The 26,865-nt window shown below is 35.6% G+C and overlaps 1 protein-coding gene across 1 annotated transcript in view; it reads left to right on the top strand.

The window, feature by feature from the left end:
* Positions 1-2,142: 2,142 nt before the first annotated feature.
* abca12 (ATP-binding cassette, sub-family A (ABC1), member 12) overlaps positions 2,143-26,865 on the top strand; it is a 92,707-nt gene continuing 67,984 nt past the window's right edge. The window contains exons 1-25 of the mRNA XM_028435686.1: positions 2,143-2,399; positions 5,050-5,127; positions 5,254-5,347; positions 7,763-7,901; positions 9,086-9,216; positions 9,389-9,471; positions 9,578-9,736; positions 9,894-10,087; positions 10,583-10,701; positions 10,906-11,006; positions 12,553-12,699; positions 14,465-14,637; positions 15,346-15,479; positions 18,275-18,405; positions 18,666-18,830; positions 19,420-19,628; positions 19,943-20,076; positions 20,218-20,329; positions 20,664-23,288; positions 24,495-24,607; positions 24,770-24,837; positions 25,022-25,170; positions 25,298-25,428; positions 25,587-25,729; positions 26,632-26,799. Of these exons, the coding sequence (XP_028291487.1) occupies positions 5,062-5,127; positions 5,254-5,347; positions 7,763-7,901; positions 9,086-9,216; positions 9,389-9,471; positions 9,578-9,736; positions 9,894-10,087; positions 10,583-10,701; positions 10,906-11,006; positions 12,553-12,699; positions 14,465-14,637; positions 15,346-15,479; positions 18,275-18,405; positions 18,666-18,830; positions 19,420-19,628; positions 19,943-20,076; positions 20,218-20,329; positions 20,664-23,288; positions 24,495-24,607; positions 24,770-24,837; positions 25,022-25,170; positions 25,298-25,428; positions 25,587-25,729; positions 26,632-26,799 (5,688 nt within the window). The 5' untranslated portion in view covers positions 2,143-2,399; positions 5,050-5,061. The remainder of the gene's footprint in view (positions 2,400-5,049; positions 5,128-5,253; positions 5,348-7,762; positions 7,902-9,085; positions 9,217-9,388; positions 9,472-9,577; positions 9,737-9,893; positions 10,088-10,582; positions 10,702-10,905; positions 11,007-12,552; positions 12,700-14,464; positions 14,638-15,345; positions 15,480-18,274; positions 18,406-18,665; positions 18,831-19,419; positions 19,629-19,942; positions 20,077-20,217; positions 20,330-20,663; positions 23,289-24,494; positions 24,608-24,769; positions 24,838-25,021; positions 25,171-25,297; positions 25,429-25,586; positions 25,730-26,631; positions 26,800-26,865) is intronic.

Below are 26,865 nucleotides of genomic sequence, written 5' to 3'. Positions count from 1 at the left end.
TCTATCAAGATGGAAAACCAGTATAACCACCCTAATACTGGGAGCTCTCACTATAGTCTCAAATGTCACCAGTGGACCAAAGGCTTCCTGCTGTCCATTGTTTTGTGATGATTTCTTTCTTTCTTCACACCATGTACTGGAAATGATAAACCCATAATGGTTTTAGACCCTTCCAGAACTGGGATATGTAAATCTATGATAGCTCATGATCTGCCAGAAAGAGAACACTGGTGTTGATGCAACACTAAGTAAACGTGTTGTAATAATTTGCATTTCATCTACGTTACTAGAAATGTCCTTTGTATTGAAGCACGTTTACAGAACTGTATGCCTGGAGAATTAGTCATAATGGTTTACCCACTGGATTTCTCATGTGATAGCACTGTGAATGTTCCCTGGAGGCTCTTCTGCATCTCCACAGCAGCACGTATAAACCATGGTAAGATACTGTTGTGCAACCAAATAAGCACAGTCATCCTCATGCTTCTAAAATGTTCCACTGTGCCAAAAAACATCTAATGAATTAAACTTTTTATATCATCCATTACTCATTCAAATTTCAAATCATATTTCATAATAAATTAAAAAAAAAACCGAAATTAAACAAATCACCTGCATAATGAAATAAATTTAGCAGTCATAAATACAGGAAATAATGAAATAATTTTTGCAATCTGTGACAAAGAGCTTCAGAAAACAAAAGAATTCCTTTTTTCATTTCAGCTATTGAAAGTTTGTTTATTGTTCCATTTCATGTGAAGTACATACAAGAACATTCAGATTTTTCCCCCCAGAATTCTGTCTTTAAACTCAGAACATTATTATTATTATTGTTATTATTATTATTATTATTATTATTATTAACAATGATATATAATAATCTGTGTGTGTAGTGTTAATGATCTTTATTGTTAATGAAGAAAGGTATTTAAGAAGATCGGCATGAAATTGTACATGATTTTTCTTCTATCTCTGTAAGGATCAAAATACAGAATACAAAGGACAGTTGGACGCCAGACAGACAAATAATCACTATTCTGATCAATCAGCTTTTTATGAAGATTTGTATTCAAGTCAAACAAGAATCTACCCTAACATAATACATAGAAAATACAGATTTATATGAAATAAATACTAAAGAGTAACTCACATGACCTTGATTACATGAAATAAGTTGGAACTCCGGCTTTTCAGTTCATTTAAATCTATAATACTTAGTTTTGTCTGACTTATTAGCAGAGGTGAAAGTAATGGACTTTAAGCACTCATGTTACTGTAATCAAGTTGCTTTTATGGGTACTTGTACTTTTTTGGAGTATATTTCTAAATCAGTAATTTTACCTGTACTTAAGTACGTATAAAAAAGAAGCAACGTAATTCATTACATTTCTACACCCAACCATTACTAAGTAAATTACAATTTTTGTGATTTTTTAATTTTTTATTATATAGATCATTAATTCCCTATTTCACCTATTGTGAAAAATAGCCTTTATAACACTCATATCATGTACAATATCTGTAAATGTGCATACTTATTTACTAATGCCAAATAAAACGTGACAAAGGCAGCTATATTACTCATGAAATATTTATTAACTAAATATCAAAAAAAAAAAAAAAAAAAGTATAGAGTTTGCTTCTGTATTATGAAATGAGTGTATACAAAGTAGTAAATTAAAATATTTTTGTATGGTTGTCACAAAATCTCACGGCACACCCGGACAAGCATCACGGCACATCAGTGTACCACGGCACACCGTTTGGGAACCACTGATATAGATGTTTACTATATGCAAGGGAACCATGACAATATTTATTACCAAAAATAAACGTAGTAACTTTTAGTTTGAGTACTATTTAATTGAGCTACGTTATACTTTTACTCGAGTATGTTATGTGTATGACTTATTTCTAGCACAATTTCTATCAAGTAACAGTACTTTTACTTGAGTAGAATATATCAGTACTCTACACCTCTTTATTTTGCCTATATGTTTGTTTTTATGTTTTTAATATTAGGTCCCTGAATGCAGCACTTACTGTATTCTCAAGGGCAGGTGCCTTTCTTCCTAGTGACACGCCCCGCCCTCCTTCAGATTCACACACACACAGGAACGACCAGTCTTAATTAGGCGTTGAACAGGTGCAGCTGCTGTTTCTTTCACTGCCTACGGCTTAAACTCACGGGCTGTTTTTTTTTTTTTGTCTTTACAGTTTAAATAATAATAATAATAATAATTTTAACTTTTAATTTTTTGCAATTTTTTTTTAAATTTCCAACTGATGGAAAAGTCCTCCTGCTAGTGTTAAGCTAGCATCATGCCTCCTCGAGCTAGCCTGCCTTCTCCAGACTGATATTAACCACTAACCGTTTTACCATCAGAGAGGACAACCAGGTAAGTCGATATACATTAGATATAATTAATTAATATCATTTAACACTAAGAATATGATAAAAGTTGTTTCATATATTATTATTTTATTAATGTGCATATATGATTGTTCCTTGCCTTTTAGTTTTAGGTTTTTTTTTTTTTTTTTCAAATTAAAGTTATATACAACTAGTGTGAACTGGTTATTTAATGGTTTATTAAAAATGTATTATGGTTGTTATTACATACAGCAAAGAAGAACAGTAACAGTAAGACCAAGAAGAGATTAAGTGAATAGAGGCGAGTGTATATATTAATACATTTCAAATTATAAATTATTATTTAAATTATTAATAAATAAACAATAATAAACAGTACTGCTTTCAAGCAAACTTTTACATTTAGTTTAAGACCAACATTTCAAATAATAAAAACAGGTCATGCAGTTTTTGAGCCTTGTGTTTATAGTTGATATGTTAGAGATAATCACGATAAATGCCTACATAAGAATCTGGTATTAAACTGTAATTTAAACATGTAAAATCCAAACAAACAAAAGAGCTATAGGGCCATGTAATAAAACATACACAGGATTAGACATACACAGATGTTACCAAGCCAAAGGAAGATTTTACTTTATTTTAAAACCATTATCCTAATAAGTTAAAAGTAAAACCTTAAAAGTTATTGCTGATAACTGTCAATTAGGGGTGGGAACCTCTGGGAACCATACAAGATGATAAGCGATACAAAGCTCACGATAACAATTATCTCACGATTTGACAATGCTGCGATTATTGATATATTAGTCAGAAATCAATCTACGATAATCTATGACGTAACAAGGAAAAAAAAGATTAAGTGAAAAAATACAATTTTTATTTTATATCTCAGAAAGATAATTAATTGAAAAAGTGACCTATGAACAGTGACACTATTTTAGTGCAACATTTCTGTAAATAAGTGTCAACATACCAATGTAAACAAATAAGTATCTCCAATAGTGCTTTGTGTAAACAAAAAATAGGCTCTCTCACCAGTGATACCATTATAGTGCAATATTCCAGTAAACAATATATTGGTTCCTTCAACAAACAGTGACAAAAGTTCTGTGAAGACCTACCTGCACATTTTAGTGAAAAAGCAGAAAAGGTTTTGAAAATAATAAAATAAATCTTAAATAAAAAAAAAAAAAATATATATATAAATGTATATATGTTATTATTATTTTTAAATCGATACTTAGCGCGAGCATATCGATAATCGATTGTGCGAAAAAATGTCACGATATATCGCTGTAATGAGATATTGTCACACTCCTACTGTCAATACACAGTGCATCACACATATCAAGGAAAAGCAATTTACACATTATTAGGCATGCGGTCATAGTGTTCATGCTTGGTTTTTACATTTGCTTCTTATTATTTTTTTTCCTGCTGCTACTCCTGGTGATTTTTTATTTTCTTTAACGGCATCTCGTTATGATGAATCATGAGTGTTTATTGTGCCTTTCCCACTTTAATCATAATGGTAATGTCCTGAGTATAGCTATTAATGTCAAAGGGCAAACACATACACTTATGAACAAATTTGGCAATTAACATTTTTCTCACCAAAGATCATATAAAGTCAGATAAATACGTTATTGCCTCTTGCGTTGTTTCGCAAACAAATTCTTTAGTTCGATAGAAACACAAGTGTTATAGGATTGTCATAATTTTTTCTGAAAGACATACTTTGAAGTTCAATGTTTTAGATCTTTATGAAGTATTATTGAAAAAATTACAGGTTCACCATTGTTTATCTATCACTGTTCCTCCTTTACCGAACGAGATTGATTATATGAGCAGAATATTATTCTTTTCTTCATTGGAAGCTCTGCTATCAGAGGTTTCAAACTCATTTTAGTTCAGGGGCCGAATGTGGAACAGTTGGCAAAATGGACATTATTGGGCCCTAGTTTACATTTCCACATTTGATTTTGATTTTATTTATTTATTTATTTATTTATTATTCCCCACCACCACAAAGTGGGCAAGGGGGATATAGGTTTGAGCTCCGTCCGTCAGTCTGAGTTCAAGGGCACAGCTTTTCTTAGAAACCGTTTAAAATACGATAACCGCCAAATTTGGTGTGTGGCTTCAGGGTATCAATACCTTGATGGAGTTCGAAAATGAGAATGCCGTTTTTTTTACTCTGTTCGAGGTATCTTCAAAGGGGACAGATTTTCTTAGAAATTGTTTAAGATAACTAGTCACAAACTTTCTAGATTTTCTGACCAAATTATATTTAATTTGGGGGAATTGTGTTGAAAATCTTAAGGAAAATTGACAGAAAAATTGAGAATTCTATCAACATATTGATTTAAAAAAACGACTGCCAAAACTGTGATCCCTTCCAAATATTGTAACATTACAATAAATGTATGTATTTGGAGCTGCTGAAATGTCTAAAGCTGCCTTTATTTGGTAATTTTCACAATGATTAATGTTTTCTATGTCTTTTACTTTCTCCTGTGGGCTGAATTGGAAATAGTATTGTGAAATGATGAGTTCACCATTTTTCTTTGTTACTGTTCCTACCTACTGTACATAAACTTTTTTAAGATTTTCTTTACGGTTAACATAATAAAATAAACTTACTACTACTTTTTTCTCTTTCCTAACCATAGTTTGCTCCACACATGGCCTTCCTTAAACAGCTTAAACTTCTTCTTTGGAAGAATGGACTGGCAGCCGTCAGACACCCGGTAAGAAATATTCAATTGTCATTCTCTTTTTTTTTTAATCAATTATATTTTCCTCCACTTTTGTTTAAACTTTGTAAATGTATTCAAACTTCCTGCTAATCTGTTCGACCATATTGTGTATTGCAGTTTTGGTCCCTCACGCTGATTATCTGGCCATTGGTCATCTTCGTCACTATTGCTGTGACCCGCAACCGCTTCCCTCCTATAGTGAAAGAGACATGTAAGTACAATCACTAATAGTCCTAAATCACTGACATAACTGGTGTGTGTGTGTGCGTGTGTTTGTGTGTGTGCGTGTGTGTGCGCGTGTGCGTGTGTGTGTGTGTGTGTGTTTTTTTTGTATTGCAAACATTACAATGTGCTCTGGCTGTGATTTTAATAATTTTTATGGCTGATTTTAATGTTGATCTTTTAGATTTTTAAGTTTTCTGATGTACTTTTTAATCACGTAAAGCACATTGAATTGCCTTGTGTATGAAATGTGCTATACAAATAACTGTGCCTTGCCTTGCCTTAAAAATCTTTTGTTGGCACAAGTTCAACATAAAGAATACTTGCGGGAGTTTTGGATTTAAATTTAAATCTTGTTGTCCTGGTTTGCTCTGCCTGGTTCAAAGGGTCAAACTACATGCACCATCAATTTGTAATACAATAAACCGCATCAAAGGCCTGTTTGCTGTCATTCAGCTGTCATGGTGGTAATAAATCTTTGCTGGGAAACATATGTATGTTGTTTTTTTAACCACTCCCAAATCAGGGAACATTCTTTCTATGCAATGAAATTAATGACCAGCAATAACCTTTAACCAAGTACATTATTTATTCCACCGCCTTTTTTAATGAATGGCTTCTGCTGGGAAAATAGTTGGCATTCAATCTAATTGTAATGTTGGACTGAAGTGTATGTATAAAGCAGTTTCTAAAGCAGCCATTGGAAAAATAAAATGACTGGTAAAATGCACAAAATTACAGAAGGATTCACAAAATTACTCGAAAACACAACTTAGATAATCTAAATTACTCCAAAACTACACAATTTAATTCAAATCAATTCAACTTTATTTATATAGTGCTAGTTACAACAATATTCATCTCATAGCGCTCATCACAAAATATAACATTTTTAAGAAAAAATCCAACAATTCTGCATGAACAAGCATCAGCTACAGTTTCCCGTTTAACTAAAAGAAATCTCAAGATGATGATAAAAATCCACAAAAGTAACAGAAAAATTTACAAAACAATGACAAAAATTCACAAAATGAGAACAGAAATACACAGAATGAATTGAAAAGCACTAAACAATAACAAACATGCATAAAAGGACTCAAAATACACACAAAACGACAACAGAAACATATTTTTGTGTCTCTTGCTGTGAAAGTAGTGGTCCGTCTCTCTAAAGAAAAAAAAAACCTTATAAGATATCATCTTTTGTTCACCTTTGCCTTAAAGGTTCCTGCTCAATGCCTTTGCTAGTTTGTTTAATTTGTCATTAAATGAAGTCAAACCAGGTCCATACAAGAGTAGTTTGTGTGTTACAGAGTGATTCTTTCACAGCAATTAGCTGTTATTGTCGGTGTTTTGCCTCGTATTTATATTATATAATATAATGTATAATTTTGGCAGTTTAACAAAAAACTAAAACTAATAAAAAAGGATTTAAAAGAGAAAAAAAAGAAAGGAAAAAAAAAGTTATGACATTGCCCTGACATTACAACTTAAATATAAATATCTTCCCCTAAAATGTTAGTTCTCCAAAACCATCAAACTGTTATGTATGATTGAGTGTACAAATCTGACTTGCATTTGAAAAAATGTGTTTATAAATGTTATGTGCATTTATAAATGTATCTTATGTCCTTTTTTGAACAATCTTACTGTACATGAAATAAATTACTTGAGCACAAAATTATTTCTAACTACCAAATTAGTATTATCTGAGACAAATAAATGAATGGTGGTGACTAAACTTGAGGTTTTGAGCAGCTTATTGGCTCATGTAATAGATTCAGTGGATTTTGAGGATGTGAGTAAGTGAATGTGGCTGTTGTAGTCGAGCACTTTAGGACAAAATAGGAAGTCAAAGATGAGCTGTATAAGTAAACTCTATTTACCATGATTGTCTGTTGGAGTCTTTCACTTTGTTGTTCAGGCTTGTGTGACGACTGAAGGCCTGTCATGACTCATCATTTACATGATAACATGTCCGTGTTTTGCCTACACAGTCTTTCGTCAGACACGAATACCAGACACCAACTGTTCCATTTCTTTATTCTAAAGCTGCCACTTCATCTTGATGTTTCTTTTGTCTCTTTTCTTTTTCTTTTGAGAAAAATAGTTGGAATTGTTTGCTGACAAAAGTCAAAAGCTGTTGCGTGTCATGTACAGAACTTGATACTGTTGAATGGTAATGACCTTAGGCCTCTAATCCTTTAGTCAAAATAATTTTCCACTAAAAGCTTTTTTTTTAAGTTCAACATTACATTCAGAGATAGAGATTACATTCTGAATGTTTTATTCTCATCCCAAGGGTAACCATTGTCCTGTACCTGTTTCAAATATGCCTAATATATATATTTTCTTTCAGAAAGTCATTTTTCAATGCATCTAATAATGATCATGTTTTCTGTAGGTTACGTGGCACCTCGCAATCTTCCAAGCACTGGCGTCCTCCCTTTCCTGCAAACCCTTTTGTGCAACACAGACAGCACCTGTCACAACAAATCTCGACTCGTGCACCAATCTGCGTCAAAATCATCAAGGCACAAACGGTATCCTGAATGTCTTTTTGTCAATGTTACGACTGAACAAACGATCCAACTCGTGACACTGTCGCGAGAAAGGAGTGCTTCTATTTTTTTGCCCATAACACAATTTCCAGATTGTTTTTGTGCTGCAAGACACAACTTTCAAACTCATGTGTTTTGATAGGAAGTTATTTTGTGCAATTCAATTTTATTTGAAAATTTCTTCCAGGTTATGGTTAAAGTGATAAATGCCATTGACATCAATCGGTTTGTTATTCGTTCCCTGCAGCTCCAAACAAGTTCATGTCACTTGACAGAAAAAGAAATGTCACGCAGGACGAAAACATCTTTCCCAAACAGCAAGAGTAAAAGCCATTCCCTCTAGCACTAAAATATTAGGAAATGGTGTTGCCACGCAAGATTAATTAGATAAAGTAATGTTTGTGATAATTTTCACAAACACAGTGAGACTGGGCTGTTCTTTATCAGTTTTTAAATTTGAGTTAGTTTTTTAATAGATATTGAGCTATTAGAGCTCCTTCAAGTTTCTTTTTAAGAGTGCAATTCGTTCAAAAATGTTGCAATGTGGATTAACAGGTTTGTTTATCTTTAACTTTTTCTTCGTTCTTCGATCATTTGTGTCAGCAAATCACAAAGGACAGACACTCCCTAATGCAGCACAGCCAAATTAAATGCTTAGTTATGGTTTACAAAGGAAATATACCAGGAACTTAGGTTTTCTAGGTCAAGGTTGCTTTAAAAGTTGCTTAATCATAAAATAAATCAAACCAGGTAATGTTTGGATAGGGTTTGAGCTTGTCCTTTTTTATTTAGTGTTATATTTAAAAAGTTAATTCTACACGTGGACCTGGATAGCCCTTATTTATGTTCCAGCATTGCAGGAAGTCAACAGTTTTGAAGTTGTTTGGCTTTTGTTTTGCCTTCACAAATAAAAATCTTCACTCGGTAATAGTGATTGCTTGTATATAAAACCTGTTTGCATAGAATTAAACCATATTGTTATTTTAATGAAGTCTATTATGTTTTATTCATTGAGAAACAAAATAAAAGGCAGGTTTCTTTAGCTTACTTGATCTAAAATGTTGTGTCAAATGTTTAAAATACCTCTGGGTAAAAAATTAAATCCAGTTTGTAAGAAAGTAATTAAATACTTTTCGCACTAATTTCTACTTTTGAATCTTTGTCAGGTCCACGCACTCAGAAAATAATTTACCATTGGGGAAGCAGTTTCTGGAGGAAGATCTGCTTAAATTTACTGAGTCCAGTGATGTCAAACACGATGCTGAAAAACTACTTAAGTTCTTGCATCGGATTCTGGGTATGTTTTCCATAATAACCTCTATCTCTCTGTCAATGAAAGATATCTTAGTGTTGATATTTTTGCCTGTTTTTTGTTTTAAATGTAAAATGAAACTTCCTTTTTTTTTGGTTTGTTAATAATCAGCTTTCCTATAAAGTGAACGTGTAATCCACATGTTCTTGTGTTCTAGGATCATCTCACCACACAAGGCCCAAAAATGACTCCCTGGTGAGGTTAATCAACACTATAAACACCACTCACCTGCAAGATGAAGTGAGTGTTGCACACAATCTGATTTAAATATTACAATATATAGTAGGTCAAATATTACATTAGCTATTGACAAGAGAGGGACTCACATAAATTGTGTTTCATGCAGACCATGCAGGAGTCTGCAAACCTGTTGAAGAGAGCCATCTGCCTTGTGACTCTGCCCATAATAAACACAACCTCACCGAACCCCCTCACAGACATCGTGGTTACTTTCTGCAAGACCAACAACACTCTTTTCGATGCCATGCTAATCAAACTCAATCAGGTATACTTGTGTGTTTATGTTTGCAACTACATTATATATTACAAAGGTTTTTACCTGCATTTGTCAACTTCAGTGTTTTTAACCCCTAAATTGTTTGTGTTATTAATATAAAACTAAAGTTCAACAAATTTGTTTCCAACTTTTCTTTGGTTACCAGTTATTGACAGAAGTGATGCTGACGGATTCAGTGAATGTGGCAACACTGGCAGGGGCGACAATCATGTGGTTTGATCAGATACAAAATCAGACCATGCTGTGGGAAACGCTCCTTGCTATTCCAGAGCTTTTCTCCTCCGGCTCATTCGACCAAGCACTGAGCAGCTCTGAGGTTCTGCTGACAAACACGAGGAGGTAACATATTTTCACGTATTATAAAGGAGTGGTTCTCAACCTTGGTCAAAAGTTGCACATTAGAGTGGCCAAAAAAGGAAAAAGGGTTAAAACTAAGTGTCAATATTGGAATAATTAGTTTAAACTGGCAAATAATGGCCATGACAAATCGTGAATGTTGTTAAATTGGCAAAAATAAGCATGAAATATGGTGAAAGAGGTTAAAAGTGACAATAATGTGTCGACATGTGACAGTAGGTGGGAAAAATTGTGGAAAGGGTTTATAATTGCCGAAAATGTCTTGAAAGTGGAAAAATGTGCAGATAAAGCATTGACATTTGATAGAGAAGTGGCAGAAATGGGAGTAATGTAGAAAACATGCATTAAAAGGGGCAAATTTATGGCAAGAAAAAGTGATGAAAATAGGTTAAAATAAGGCCAGTTTGGTTAATTCTTAGTTTGTTGAAGCCAAGCCACAGTGATGAATTAGTTCTAAGTTTTGTCTTGTAATTGCAGTGCTATGCATGTCATCCAGACCAACTTCCCTGCAACCAGTGAAACATTTTCCATGGTAAACCCAGTGCTGGATCTAGGCATCAACCTAACTCGCTATATTCAAAACTGGCCAGGGAAACGTAAGTGTCCATCATGTGCCTCATCGCTGATTCAATACGCTGATGATTAAACCTTTGTTTCAGTAGTTTTTGTTTAAAGGGTTTGTGTTTAAATACTGTTTCCAAAATATTGAAGTGTACTGTAATCTCTGCTGTGTACACAATTCTCAGAACAGCAGTTGCAAATCAGGTTTGGTGTTAAAACTGGTCTTTCTCTCTGCTCAGATGTGAACATATCTCTTGGAGATGTTGTGACAATGAATGAAACCCTTTTAAATCAGATACTGGGAATTCCTCTGCAGACGATTGCGATATCCTTGGATCAGGTAAATTTTATTGCGTGAGTATAACTATGGTATGTGGTTATGTATGTTGATATATGATACTTTGTACACTTTTCTTTTTCTTTTCTTTTATTTAATTATATTAATTTTTAAACCTACATAGAAAAGAGGGTGATCTCAAAGGAAAAAATATTTATTGTTGGTTTTTCCATGTGTATTTAATTTAAATTTTTTATTTTTTAATTTCTCTCTGAGTTTTGTTTAAGAAAGATGACTTGTAAAAACCGCAGGCATCTACATATTTACTTTATAATTTTATCTGTCAATTTGTGTTGTATGCCACCCTTTGTAAACTTTGTGATTGTTCAAACAAAAATACAGAAAAATAATGAATTAAAGAACAAAACAAAAACTAAGCCAAATGAGAGACGGCCAATTGGGTGTAGAGCTGTCAAAGGTGTATTTTTGTGTTTGTATAGTTTTAGCAGCTTTACATTTACATTTTAGTGCATTGATTATTATGTCTTATGTAAAAGCCCAAATAGGGACAAAAGATGGAATTTAGCAATATCTATGAACTCTTTGTACAACACATCAGTACAGTATTGTTAGTCTTTATATCATCCCTATTTAAATATATTGTATTTTATCCTAACTCAAACCCTCTAACCCAGAGATGGGCAACTTCATTCACAGCGGGGGCCACAAAAATGTGTTTGTTTGATCGAAAAGCCACATTATTAACATTCATGTCAGCATTTTCAATAATGACAATCTGAGCATTAATACAGGAAACAACAGTTTTTATAGTAATTTTGTGTTTTTTGGTCATTCTGTGTATATTAGTTGTTATCTTGCTTGTTATTAGGCATTTTGTGCATTTCTATTGTCCTTTTTTGTATTTTTTCTGTAAAATATATATTTTGGAGTCATATCGTGTATTTATGTTGTTGTTTTGCTTGTTTGTTAGTACTGTGGGTGGGAGTGATTTTTTTTGTGTTTTTGTTAACTCTTTGTGTGCTTTTCTTCTCATTTTGTATCTTTTTTGAGTCATTTTTCATATTTTTGTTGTTGTTTTGTGTTATTTGGAGTCGTTTTGTGTATTACTTTTGTTGTTTTGTCAATATTTTAAGTGTTCTTGATTTTGTTTTGTGTATTTTTCTGTCATTTTGTACGTTTAGTTTAGGGGCCTCATAAAATTAGGCCGAGGGCCACATGTGGCCCCCAGGCCACCAGTTGCTCATATCTGCATTAAACCCTAACTCTTCTAACCTTTACCAGCTGTATGGGTGTGAAGAGTCACTTAGGATGTAGGAATACTTGATATGAAACATATTTTAATAATTGTTTACGACGTGTGTAAGCCATTGAACTGTAACATGGATCCCCAGTTTTATGCCATTTACAATTTCAAAGTCAATTATCTGAACTCACTTACAATTCAATTCTGATTACAACGGCAAAAAATTATAATTGACTCCAACCCTGACATTCACATAGTTTGAACATTGTTTTTTGTTCATTAATGAGATTTTCTATGGTCAACATCTTTCCCAATTTTAATGCTATAGATTCCTTTCCTTCTTAGGCGATTGGCCTGCTGTTGGACAAAGACATGGTGTATAAGCTGTTTTGTGAAGACGAACATATACCGGCTACGTTTCAAGCAGTGTGCTCGACCGGCATTGTGGAAATTGTTCTAAACATGGTCAGTCAGGATAAGCTGGCAAAGCAGGTATGTTTGAGACAGGAATGTTATTAACGCCAACATCACATTCACCGCATTTAAATAAAAATGTCTCCTGTAGTTTGTTGTATTTGTCTTACACTGTACATCTCCTGAGCTTTCATATTTGCTTGAAATTTGCCTTTTCAACTCCCAACTTTGCAGTTAGTTCCAATCCTAAGCCGCCAGTTAATTAGTTCACAGCTGCACAAAGCCGCCATAGTAACAAGCAAAGAAACTCCTGGGTAACAACATGTAGACACCTTGAGGATTTCCTATTAGCATCACCAGCTCTGCTTTCATATTCTGATGAGTTTACTCCCAGTTAGAAAAAACAGTTATTCAACATCAGATCACATTTTATTGCTGGTTTGATGAAATGTTGTACATTTATTATTTTTACAATAACACACCAACTACAGAATCATTGGGCTGCTGTTCAATTTACATTTAGTTGACTTAAGGAATTATCTTGATTCTACCCATTCAGTATTGTTCACTTACATTTTATATCTGTATTCATGAAATATTGCCATTGGGAATAAGTTAATTAATCCCCATGTTGTCATTATATAAAACTCACAAGATAAACAGTCTAGATCATTTTCAGGACAATTGTTAAAGCTGGTGGAGACTAAATTATTTTAATTAGATAAAGACATAGTGTATGCCTCGTAGATTAATAAATCATTTGCTTGAGGGAAAAAAAGATGTAAATGGTTGAAATTGCAGCTCAAAAGTTTGTCCACGATTGTTAACATTGCATTGTGGGATGTGTAGTCCTGGAGACAGATGCATAGAAGTGTTTTTACTTCGTTCTTACTGTGATTTTTTGTTTGCGCCCAAAAACTCTGCCAAAGTGACTTCTCAACACATTTCTGGTGTTTTCACGGATTGAAAGTCGTGGTTAAACAATGGCAGATGTTTTTTTTTTTTGTGGTTTACACGGAAAGAACCCAATCTAGCCTAAAAAACAACAAGCGAGAACAAAAATGGTGTCAAGTAAATCATCAAGTAATTAAATTATTGTCCTTAACAGTCCTTAACATGCATCCGTCTACGAGACTACACATCCCACAATGCAATGCATGAAGCTTTTCTGACAATGTCAATACAAGAGTGTTTACAGTGATGAAAACAAATTTTCGAGCTTCATTTTCAGCCTTTTACATCATGCAAATAATTTTGGATTTATTGAGCTATGAGGCCTACACTATGTCTTTATCTGAAAAATTGATCTTGTCTCCTGCAGCTTTGTTGTGAAATTTGTATTTGAAGTTTTCACTTTTGAAATCATTCAATTTAAGTTTTTGGCCATTCTCCTAGGAAGGTGCATGTTTTGAAAAAAATATGTATGTGTTTTACCTGAAAACATAACAAAACTAAAACACTTTTTGATACAGAAAGAATTCAGCTTTTTTTTGGTATTATTTCATTGCATTTTAACTTTCTTGTTTGTTTTGTGCCTCTCTGCTATAAGGATTTTAATTCTCCGATAAAGACGATTGAGGCCAATCACTCTCGCTTTTTCATTTGTGTGATACTTTAATTAACTATGTTTAATATGTGCTGTCAAATGCAGCATTTCGCAGTAGCAGGTCATGAAGGAGATGTATAAATATTTATTGTATGTTTGTCTTTTTTAAGGTGGAAAACCTTCTTCAAGGCATTAATTAAATGTATCTTTCACCTGCTGGAGGGTGTGATTCATTAAACATTACAAAAGCACATGAACGCTAGCCCTTACTCATAATGTTCAATCTGTTCTTTTTAGATTCTTGTGAAATGGAGTAAAGACGTTGCGCCACAAGACGTGTCTTTTGTCAAAGGCTTGGTTTACAGTTTGATGGGAGGTTTGACTTCTGAGGGACAAGAAGGCTCCAACGTCAGCAACAGCAGAGCCCGACGTAGTGTTGATACACAACCACGAAACATTGATGAGGAACTGTAAGTACTAAATTGGTTTTACTGCGAAATCCATACAGTTGTAAGGTACACAGTAAAATAGAAATGCATATATTGGGAGAAACCAACAGCTAATATCCATCCTTCTGCCAATCTAGACTTTTCTTCCAAATTATTTGACCAAATGTGTAGTCTATTGATTAGAAAACTAATTTTTACCTCCACCAAGGAGGCATGTTTGTCTATTAGCAAGATTACGTCAAAAATACTTCACAGATTTTGACAGAATTTTAAATAAGGACAGGCCATATGCCATGAAAGATTCCATAACATTTTGTAGGTGATCCAGATCAATATACTGATTCTGGATCAGCTTCAAGAATGGAAAAATCCCTCTCTCTCATTATTGGTGACATTTCAAAAATTAATATCTCAGTTTGTATTTGACCGATCTTCATGGAATTTCACTCAATTATGTCAGGTTTGTTCCTCATTTACCCCACAAGTTTCATCTGGGTCGAATCCGGATTGCACATTTCATCGCGAGTAAATCAACATATACAGTATATGTATATATATTAAACTCTTAGTAATTTAGATATTAAAAATGGCTTCTACATGCTTATTCTCCTGATTAGGGATAACAGTGTTCTGACTCACTTCCATTGAATCCACAACACTTCAGCACCCAACATTTTAATTTTATTCAGTTATGTGTGCGCATCTGCTTCATACTAGTCTTATCTTCAGGTTTTTAGAATTGGGACAAGTTGTGATGGACTTGATAAAGACTTTACCTGATGTGGAAATGTTTGCCCAGAGCGTCCTCAACACAACTCTTAAGTCGATGCAGTTCACAACAAAAGCTTTACAATCTGCCGATGGTAAGTCTTCAGCACCTCATGACTTCTCAATTCAAAAGTCCTTCAAATTACATGTTCAACTCTTAAATGTTTTTTTTTTTTTTTTATAATTTCCTGAATATTTGGCTTGTTATAATTATTTAAAAAAGAACTGCTGTACTACGAAGTAGGTTATAAACAAGTTAACTCTCCCCAGGGTTTTCCAAGTTGAATCAGTGCGTGCTCACATAAAACAGGTGGAGATGCAGCATCAGACCAATCACAAACTAGGAGAAACCGTGCAGATCAACTTACGCCACAATTGAGGAATAACTCCTTAAAGATATGACAAATTTAAATCCATAGGTCGGGCCAAAATCAACACAGTTGCTGCAGAAAAAGCAGGAAGGAAGGAATGCAAGCAGGAAGCTGCCAACACTGGTAATGCGTAAAAGCTTGAGATTATACAATATGAATCCATCGGATGATAAAAAGACTGATCAACCAGTTTCACTTTATTACAGCACAGATCTGTTTCTAGACACGTAGTCCGTTTTAATTTCACAGATACTGGGACGAGAGCCCATTTTTTATTCCAATGACTCAGTAAACTCTGTGAAAGGAACATGTTGCATTCAGTACATACCATTCATTAAGCCTACATCAAAAGGTGGACATTTGTATTTTATTTTACTTATATTATTTCAGTTTATGAATGAATAAAAGAATGAATAACTTTATCCATTGGCGGATAGGGAGAGCGCCCGACATAGGCTTCATCAGCTGTCTGTAGATCAGTCCATCAGATGAAAATCTATACCTTTCCTATAGGATTGCATGGGTAAATGAAAGGATTGCAACTATCCATTAATAATTTAACATTCACATCAGCATTTGAATTGATTACAAGTCTGAACATCAAGCACTGTGCTGATCAGCTGTCTCCAGTGTTCACAGACAATTTTAACACCTCACTGGAGACATGCATCGTACCAGCCTGTTTTAAGGCCTCCACCATCGTTCCTGTCCCTAAAAAGCTGAGGATCACAGGACTTAATGACTACAGACCCGTCGCTCTGACATCTGTGGTCATGAAGTCCTTTGAACGCCTCATGCTCTCCCACATCAAGGACATCACCGAACCCCACCTGGACCCCCTGCAGTTTGCCTATAGATCCAACAGGTCTGTAGACGATGCTGTAAACCTGGCTCTCCACTTCATCCTCCAGCACCTGGACTCCCCAGGCTCCTACGCCAGGATCCTGTTTGTGGACTTCAGCTCTGCTTTCAACACTATAATCCCAGCTCTCCTTCAGGACAAGCTTTCCCAGCTGAACGTGCCAGACTCCAACTGCAAGTGGATCACAGACTTCCTGCCTGACAGGAAGCAGCACGTGAAGCTGGGAAAAACCATCTCTGCTCCCCGGACCATCAGCACTGGCTCTCCTCAGGACTGTGTTCTTTCTCCTCTGCTCTTCTCCCTGTACACCAACAGCTGCACCTCCTCTCACCAGTCGGTCAAACTCCTGAAGTTTGCAGACGACACGACCATCATCGGTCTCATCTCTGATGGAGACGAGTCTGACTACAGGTGGGAGACAGACCGGCTGGTGTCCTGGTGCAGCCAGAACAACCTGGAGCTCAACGCTTTAAAGACAGTGGAGATGATAGCAGACTTCAGGAAGAACCCAGCCCCCCTCACCCCCCTCACCCTGGGAGACTCTACAGTGAGCTCTGTGGAGTACTTCTGCTTCCTGGGGACCATCATCACTCAGGACCTCAAGTTCAGCTCCCTTATCAAAAAAGCTCAGCAGAGGATGTACTTCCTGCGGCAGCTGAAGAAGTTTAGTCTGCCAACAAAGATGATGGTGAACTTCTACAGATCCATCATCCCATCATCCAGTCCATCCTCTGCTCCTCCATCACCATCTGGTACGCTGCAGCTACGGCCAAGGACAAGGCCAGACTGCAGCGTATCATCCACTCTGCAGAGAAGGTCATCGGCTGCAATCTGCCCTCCCTGTAGGACCTGTACGCCTCGAGGATTTTGAGGCATGCAGGAAAGATTGTGGCCGACCCCTCCCACCCCGGTCATAAACTGTTTCAATCTCTCCCTTCTGGACGGAGGTTTCGGTCCATCAGGAACAGAACCTCCAGACACAAAAACAGCTTCTTTCCCTCTGCCACCATCCACATGAACACACCCCAAGTCACCCACTGACTCCCCCCCCCCCCCCCACCCGATCACCACCTCCATGATGGCATTATCTGCTGCACTGTATATATATTTATATTTATCCTATTTATCCTTTATTCTCTATCTATCCTTTATTTATCCCTCATCCTTTATATTTATCATTATTATTATTATTGTTGCTGGGTTGTTCTTTGTTTTTTTTAATTTTTTGTTGTTTGTTTTGTGCACCAACTACCAAGACAAATTCCTTGTACTGTCCTTAAAACTGTACATGGCCATTAAAAACATTTCTGATTTCTGATTCTGAAAATGCAGATTTTTTTTCTGTTTTACTCTTTATTTTTTTGTGCTTTTATTGCTGTTGTTTTGTGTTTGTTGTAGTCATTTTGTGTATTTTTGTTTTTGTTTTGTATATACGTTTTTTTATTATGTACATATTTGCAGGAGTTGCCTGCGTTTTTGGATTAATATTAGATGTGCTTTTTTTGTCTTGTTTATTTTCAGTCATTGCGTTTTTTGGAGAGAAAAAAATGTAGTCATTTTGTGTGTTTACCCTCGAACAACCAGTTGCCCATTGTCTAACTAAGAAATGTATGTAACACAATACTTTATAAATGTATCAGTATTGATTGATTTACAGCTATCATGGAGAACTTTCTGATGGATGCTGCTGAAATCCAAATGATTTATCAAATGCTGCTTACGAACCAGTATGCTGCAAGTGCTTGGATTGGTCGTGTTATGAACAGTGCAGTGGAAAGTTTTTGGCAGGTATGATAATTGTGAAAGTAAGTCTGTGTGTCTTTTGTTTAAACACCCTGGTCATTTAACCCGTATGTAACAAGTCCAGCCTCTATTCGTTCCACATTATGTTAAAATATTTTTTTTAAAGATTACACTTATTCTCATGTTGATTCAAATTTAAATTGATTGAAACAAGCAAGGGTTCATGGATCATGAATAGCGGCATAAAAACAAGATAACATCCTCATTGGACAGAATTTTATGTGATCGATACATTGTTTCTTCAGCTGATAGCAACGAGCTCTTTGACATGCGATGATCTACTGGATCCCTTCAAGTGGCTGTTAAACACCAAGAGCATCAAGTTTGAGGTTTGGAGATCACTGATATGCCAAAACGACACTGAACTGGTGCAAGCCCTTCTGATGGACTGGACAGAGTTGATTGAAATGGTAAAAGTGTCTTAACATAAACATAAAAGTGTCTGTACCAAGGGTGTTGAATTGTTTTTAGTTTAAGGGCCAAATATGGATCAGTTTGATCTCATGTTAGGCAGGAAAACAAGAAATTTCAACAATAATGTGCCCCTAGTTTTCATTTTCATGTATTAATGATTTGTACATTATGTAAGACACTGACAATATTAAAGCAATACATGACAGTTATCAATCCCTGCAGGATCTTTGCTTAAATATCCTAGATTTTGTGACAAATTTTTATTTTGTTTAAAATTGCAGGATGTTAGAAAAGTTCTTTTAACAGTTAGTGATTGAAAATGACTGAATGGGAAAACTTAGATTAACCTGCAAATATTGTGGATTTTCATAGAATTTTTGTATTTAGAGGAGTTGCGATATCTACAACTGAATTATTTGGTAATTCACACATTTTTACTTTCTCCTTTGGGCCGATTTGGATGCTTTAAGGGGTCGTATTTGGCACCCGGGCCTTGACTTTGACTCTTGTGAACAATATACCATTTTTGTTTTCAGAATTTTCAGAGCCAAACTAACATTCATTCTTTTATCTCACAATGTGCAGGCACATGAGGTGTACTACACCCTCACCAGTGCAACAGACTACAATGTAACCCTTCCCATGGTTCTCGCTGAGTGGCATGAGTTGTATAATGGCAGCGTGCAGTTTGGGGTGTTTTTGAACAAACTTGCTTCAGAGCTGGATGAAAAATACTGGATGAACTGGATTCCTGGAAACAACACACATGACCTGTCAGAGACTTTACAGCAAAGGTATTGTCAATGTGCACGTGCAATTTATTTGCAGGGTTACAGTCCACAGTGCACATGAAAAGAATAGTTTTTATTGTATTAGACACCAAAGAATGAAGTTTGACAAATGTATTCATAGATAGCAGGTTGTTCTCACAGGTAAAGCTAAAAAGAACAATAGTCAAGTTAGATAACACAAATGGTAAACTCATGTTTAAGATGAATTTTTATTTAAATTTTATTATTATTATTTTGATTTTGTTTTTTTTAATTTTAAATATGTTTTAAGATTACCATGATATAATTCACAATATTTTTTAATTATTTGTTTGTAGTTTTTACCAGTTCCTGGTGAATTTTGGTGAAACAATGCAGAAAACCCATTTATGGCCTCAGGTAAAAGACTACTTCCACATGGCTAACTGGATTTTAAACTACAAGCCTGGTATTACAACAGCGGTACCAAATTGTGAGTTCTTAATCAATTTTTATTTGTGAAATTTTAACAAAAAAAGAAAGATCTGATGATGTATTTAACTATGTCCCAAATATTGAATAACAAAGTTGTGGGAACAGAAATGGTCTTTGAATTATTAACCTTTTTGTACAGGTTCTGTGGATGCAAATTCAGTCATTCATTGCGCAACTGGTTTTAAATGGACAGAGTTCATTCACGCTCTTACTCAGGCTGTGATTTCACCAAGTAAAGAAACATTAGTCAAGTAAGTCACAAAGTCACATGCTTTGATCCAGTGTAAATATAACGGATACCTTTGCTTGCTTTGGGTTTCAATTGACTTTTGCAATATTTACTTTTAAAAGTTGACTGTGAGAAAAATAATTATCAAGGTGACTGAAAGTGGATGTGGCCAAAGTCTGCTTTTAGATAATTTTGATTCCTTCAAGGAAAAAAAATGTCAGCCAGTTTTAATGTTAATGTTAATGTTGTTTTTACTACATAAATCCAGTTTTATATCCAAGCTGACTTTGTTATGTAACTGTTAATTTTTTGCGCAATTAGGTGTTTGAAGTCACTTTCTTCTTTTTTTTCTACAGCTTTCTCAAAGGCTCTGTGGCCTTTTTGCAGCATGTTTACAGTGATACCTATACAAACCTGGCAACGTCATTTTTAAAACAAGAAATCAAAGGCGGAGATGCTTTATCTGACTACCTGATTAATCTGATGACGAATCTTGAAGTCTTTGTTACAAATATCGCTCTTCTGCCAGACCAAAACATTACGAATCCTGCTGTCATGCAACTTCTTGTTGGCAACCTTGTGCAGTCTATAGGTCTGGCACCACTTCTGCCTGTGATATACAGTGAAGGTCCCCTGAATGTCTCCACAGTGATTGATGTAGCCTCAAAGCTCGGTCGGCTCAACCAACACATTTTCTCCTTCAATGAGTCCGACCCCACAATGCCTGAACTGGAGCAGTTGATGATGAAGTTTCTCACCTTGGAGGGAAACCTCACAATGTCTGTCTCCCACATCATGGGACACTCTTTGCTTACCTACTCTGCTGACGTCCAGCCTGACAAAGTGGCTTATCTCAAAAAAGTAATCGAGCCCTTCACTAATCAAACCTCCAAAGGCATTGTTGAAGCTCTCCTCACTGCACTTGAGTTACTGAACACAGCGACTTCACCTGGGGCTAACATGACTGATGTTGTTCTTCACTACGTGCTCGAGTTTCAGAAGTTTGCGAGTTCCCTCTTTAGATTACAAAAGAGTTATCGCTTTGTATCGGCAACCGGCAACCTCAGCCCAGTTCAAGTCAAAGACCTCAGCCAGCAGTTAATGAAGGTCTTTAACCTCCTCACTCCTGAGGAACTTCAAAAGCTCACTGAAGATGAGCTGAATGTTGCTCTGCCCAAGGTCCTCGCAATGCTCATTTCACTTCTACCCGATGAAATCAAACTTAATGCTACACAATTTCTCCAGAATTTCCAAGATGTGTTGTTGAAGCTAACCCAATGTACAGATGACCAGATCTGCCTTGCTGGGGTTTCAGAAACTTTTGAAATCTTGGATCAGATTATAGATGTGATGCTCACAGCTAACGGTAATGTTAGCATGACGTTAACTCTACCAAATGTTGATCCTGGTATGCAGATGTATGACGACGAAATTGCAGCCACAGTCTTTTCACTCCTTCTGCCCAAAAATGACGCTGCCTCTTTGCAAACAGTCAAACAAATTCTGCATTTGGTCCAACTTGTTACACAAACACCAAATATCACAGTTTCCAACATCCAGATGGCTTTAATAGAGTCCAATCTGACCATTCAAGACCTCAACGACTTTGCAGCTCTTGCTGGGGCTGCCAACATAAATGAACTGCTCCTCGATGTAATGGAGATCGCTAAAGTTCAGCAGTGTTATGACACCGAAATGCAGACAATGGGAACAGCCCAGTGCGTGATGGGGTTGATCAACAGGGTCAGCGTTTTTCTGACACACCTCCCAGTTCTCCGTAACGACACCGGCATTGTGTCCCTCATCCCACTGATTGCCAATAAAACCATCACTGACATCCTTCGCATGAACTTCAGCTCCAGCCCTAACAAACTACTTGCTCACAGTTTGAGCAGCACTCTAGCCAACATCAAAACTGGTCTTCACATGAACCACCTGAATACCAGTGAGATCATGAATGAAATCCAAGTTGTAGAGGGACTGATACAGCTATTTATTTACACGTACCCATATGACAGCATTAACAGCACACTAATGGAGGGCCCTTTGAACACCCAAATTGTATATCTGGACATAATAGAATGGTACCTAAAACAGCTCGAAAATATTACAATGAAGAGTTCAGCAGCAGACCTCCTTGAGCCATTTTTCGGGTTTGCTCAAATGCAGTTGACCTTGCAGCTGGCACAGGCGGAGCTTTCTGTGTTCATCAGCAACAAAGTTCATTTCTTGATTGACAACCTGCAGTACCCACTTGATGGATCTGAAATTATTACAACTGGTCAGATAACGGTTGAGATCCTTCAACGTCTCTCGGATGTAATATTTGATAGCATAAAGTATCACAATGCACTCCAGGGGTGCACACTGTGCAACAAAACCATTCTGAGTTTTACCGAGCAGCAAGTGAAATTCTACCTCTCAAAAATTGAGAACTGGATGAAACAACCAAATGTCACATCACTTCTCACAAATATGCTCCAATGGGGAAACTCCTCCTTGTCGGTGTCCGCCCGCATTACAGACCTCCAGTATTTGCTTCAGATGATACCTCAGTATCTCAGTGAGGACCAGTTGATTTACATCTCCATAGTCAACAACATCACCCAGTCCCTGAACCAGGCACTTGCTGTGGCAGAGACCACAGGCGATCTACAGAGTGAGCAATTCTCAGCCCCCATTTTACAAGCAGCCCGATATGTAATGAATATCCTGAGTTTAGCCACCGAACCACTGTCACCTCCTGTACAGCAGATGTTGCTTGATATTCTTCAAGATACAACAACTGTCATAAGTAATCCAGACCTGAGCTTTGCACAATCACGCAACATCTCCCTCCTCATCTTGAAGAGAGCAGAGAGCGTCATCAGAGAGATTATACCTGGCATGGCTGCAGATTACTTGCTCTATGTAGTCAAATTAATAATCACCTATTTTGAGAACATCTCTGATGGCGGTGGACCAGACAAATGGAATGAACTGTGAGTGTCTTAAACATTCTTTTGTTTATCATGGCTATTAGAATGATGAATGAAAAGTAATGTATCTTTTAATGCCAGTGGATTTGATCTTTTTAAGTAAATAAATCAACACTAGGTAATTTAAAAAATGTTAAATAACAAAGTTGTAAACTTATTTACTACCTATATGAAAATGAGGGCTGTCCCGAGACAACTTTTTCACTTCCTGTAAGATACAATATTGCCACCTTGAGTATTAGCCAGTAGAGATATGGAGCCGGTTTGATATCAGAACGGATCAGATATTCTTTTATTACTTATTCTGTAGTGTGGAATATTGGAAAAGGCTTGATAAGTCATATTACTCAAACAGCAATCATCGGACCTGATAGTCATGCGTTCTCTTGCATTTTATTTTATATTTATATTTCAAATATGAATTGAACTATTTAATGAAACTGAATTATACATTTTTAGGAAAGTTAATTATAAAGTTTTATGAATTTTTTAAGCTGTTTTAGAATGTGAAATGTTTTGGTACTAATATTGTTAGATTTAGTTTTTAGGGTGACTTTTAACAGCAGATAAAAAATAGCCATTAGGCTAACTCTGGTAGATTAACTGTAATGTTGATGAATGTACATTGTCCCTGTCAAATAAACAAAAAAATAAAAAAAGAAAGAGAACAACAGTAGGTATGAGAAAAACTGAGCTTATTATTAATAATAATAACAATGGGTTACATTAAATCTAACCTTGAACATAAGAATATTCTATAATTGAATAAAAAAAAATACAAATAAGAAAGAATTTAGAAGACCCTGAAAAATAACCTCAATAAAAACAATATACCTGTATATATGTGGAAAATTTTAGATTCAGGCCAATATAATACTTTGCTGATAGCTGGCCGATAACGGATATCAATATTCGGTCTGGACTTTAATAAAGATTAATTAGCAAAATATGAAATACTGAATAAGGGATTAAGAGTGAGTGCATTGTAAACTAAATATATAATTAATATAATCTGGTTTCTCACATTAAGAAAGTATTTCAATTCATTGTTTTGCTTTTATTTTGGTCGACAGTTTGACAGCAGTTTCATACCTCGGCATTTTTCACTGACTGCTGACAGCTCCTGTCTGACCTATTGTCCAAACCAAACATATTGATTATTTAATCTTTTTTATCTCTCTCTCTTTCTTTCTCTCTCTCTGTCTGAAGGATCTTGGATGAAATGAGGACAGTCGAGAGCTTCCTGCCACCAAACAGCACAGAGCAGGCTTATGTTTCTACCATCTTTAAAGTCACACACTTCCTCTTGGAGTTAGGCCAAGGCAAGTCAACATCACTGAGGTCACTTTGTGTTTTTTTATCTATTTGATGTCAGGGAAGAATGGGTTGCTTTATTATTAGATTTAAATGACTGCTATGTTATGATCTCATACACAACTTCAGATTTGCTTATGTTGTGTTAACAGTGTGTTTTATTGTTTTAGGCAACACGAGCCTCTGGACAAGTTTGGAGGATCTATCAGAAGACAATCTGCCAGAAGTCTTTAGCCAGGTGAATTCATGATAAAATGCTTATTGTCTGAAACGGGAGAACAGAAACTGCTTTTTCTGCAAATTTACAACTTCACAACCAGAAACGGAACACATCGCCAACCATCACTGTTCTTATTAAGCTATTAAACATATTGTTAAATTACAATAACTTTTACACAAGTTTTCACTCATTTTTCTTTCAGATGATCAAAATTGTAAACATGCTTTGGGCTCTTGTTACAAGTGTTACCGGTTCAGGTCCATCAACGCTGTCTACGCAAGGTTTTCCTTATGTTGTCGAGGTGCTGGAGCAGATGGCGACAGGAGACGCTGACCAACATACCTGGAAAAAGTTTGTTTGATTTCAGAAGCAATCGTTATTTGTATTCAAGATGATACCAATGCAAAATTCTGCTTTTCCTCAATAAATAAATAAATGGATTGATAATAAAAAAGAAAAAATACACGTTTATTTACAGGCTGGGACAGATGATGGAATCCCTACTGTCGATGATCAAGGAAACACACATTTGGGATGAAATTCCCCCTGTAATCCAAATGTTGGAAAAAATCGCAAAGACTCAAGTGATGACGACACAAGCAGAAAATGGTGAGAGAAAAAAAGATTCCTTGGTAAAAATCAGCTTGTAAAACTATAAAAAACAATTCTTTAACATTTTTTTTAAAGTATGTTCACTATGAAAAAAATTACAGTTATTTTCACTAGTACCTAATCATTTCGGAAATTGCCCTGTGCTTTTATTTCAGAGATGATCCAAGACCTCCAGGTCCCCATAATTTCCCTGATAAACGAAATTGTTGAGGCTGTGAACGGCAGTCATTTGGATTTATTTGTGTTTTTGACGAGCATTCAGCCTGCCATTATACACACAGTGGAAGCAGCTCAACAGGTCAGTCACATTTCCCTGTTGAACTGACAAAGAACTATATCAGAATAAATATCTCTATACATGTTTGTAGAGAAAAATGCCAGTCATCCACACTTTACATCACACCTTGTTTATCAGTAGTTTGACAGCAGCTGCTGGGTGTGACTATGGTTTTAATTAGTTTCCTATTTCTGCTTTTCTAATCATTCAAACTTTATATTTTGACGACCTTAAAATGAGCATTTTTAGATTGTTAGTTTTTTCAGGTAATGTTGCCATACTTGCAAAAGCGTTATTTATTTAATTGCAGCATTTGGCTCGATGAAGGTTAAATAAAATAAAATTAATAAAGGGTAGTTACCTAAAGCAGGGTTCTCAACTGGTTTCACCCTGGAACCCACTTTGTGCCACGGCCATTAAACCGTGAACCACTTTTTTTTTTTTTTTTAGAATTCAACCAATGAAATGTAGTTTTTCAAAAACATACATACACATACATAACCCACATACATAATCTTTTAATATTATATTTAAATTTTATATATATATTTACTTATATTTATTCATATTTCATATTGTGATGCATTTTCAATAATTTATTATGAACATTATACTTACTTTTTATGTATTTTATTGCTTTTGCATTAAGAATATACTGTTCCAATTGCACATGTCCACTGTAAATTCAAACCACCATCAGCAGTGTGTTTGTGGTGACTCTGGGTGTGTATCACAAAGAGATGATACCTGTGTGACAATTCTGCCCTTTTCTTTTCTCCTCGCTCTTCATTAGAAGAATAACGAGGTTGGCTTTTGTGTCTAAGACCTTTTTTCACCCATTTTTATCTCTGCCTTTCTAAACTATGATGGTGTCTTTTTACAATGCTTATGAAACATGACAATACTCCTTTGTTTCTCTCTAGGCCGATGGAACATTGGAGTGCAGTGATGTTCTTAAAGAATGGGAACCAGTAGGTGAGGCAGTGGGATTGAGTCAGGCTACCATGGCCACGTGGTGTAGCATCAACCTGCAGCCTGTGTTGAAGGCTCATGCTGCAGCACAAACAGTTTACAACCACCTGAACATGACTGTGAGTTAACGTTTGATGACTGTTTTGCTTTTGTTCCTTTTGAGTGAAAAATAAAATCACCACTTG

Source organism: Gouania willdenowi, chromosome 21 (genome assembly GCF_900634775.1).
Source record: "Gouania willdenowi chromosome 21, fGouWil2.1, whole genome shotgun sequence".
Classification (NCBI taxonomy): domain Eukaryota; kingdom Metazoa; phylum Chordata; class Actinopteri; order Blenniiformes; family Gobiesocidae; genus Gouania; species Gouania willdenowi.
This window is presented reverse-complemented; position numbering and strand designations above follow the sequence as displayed.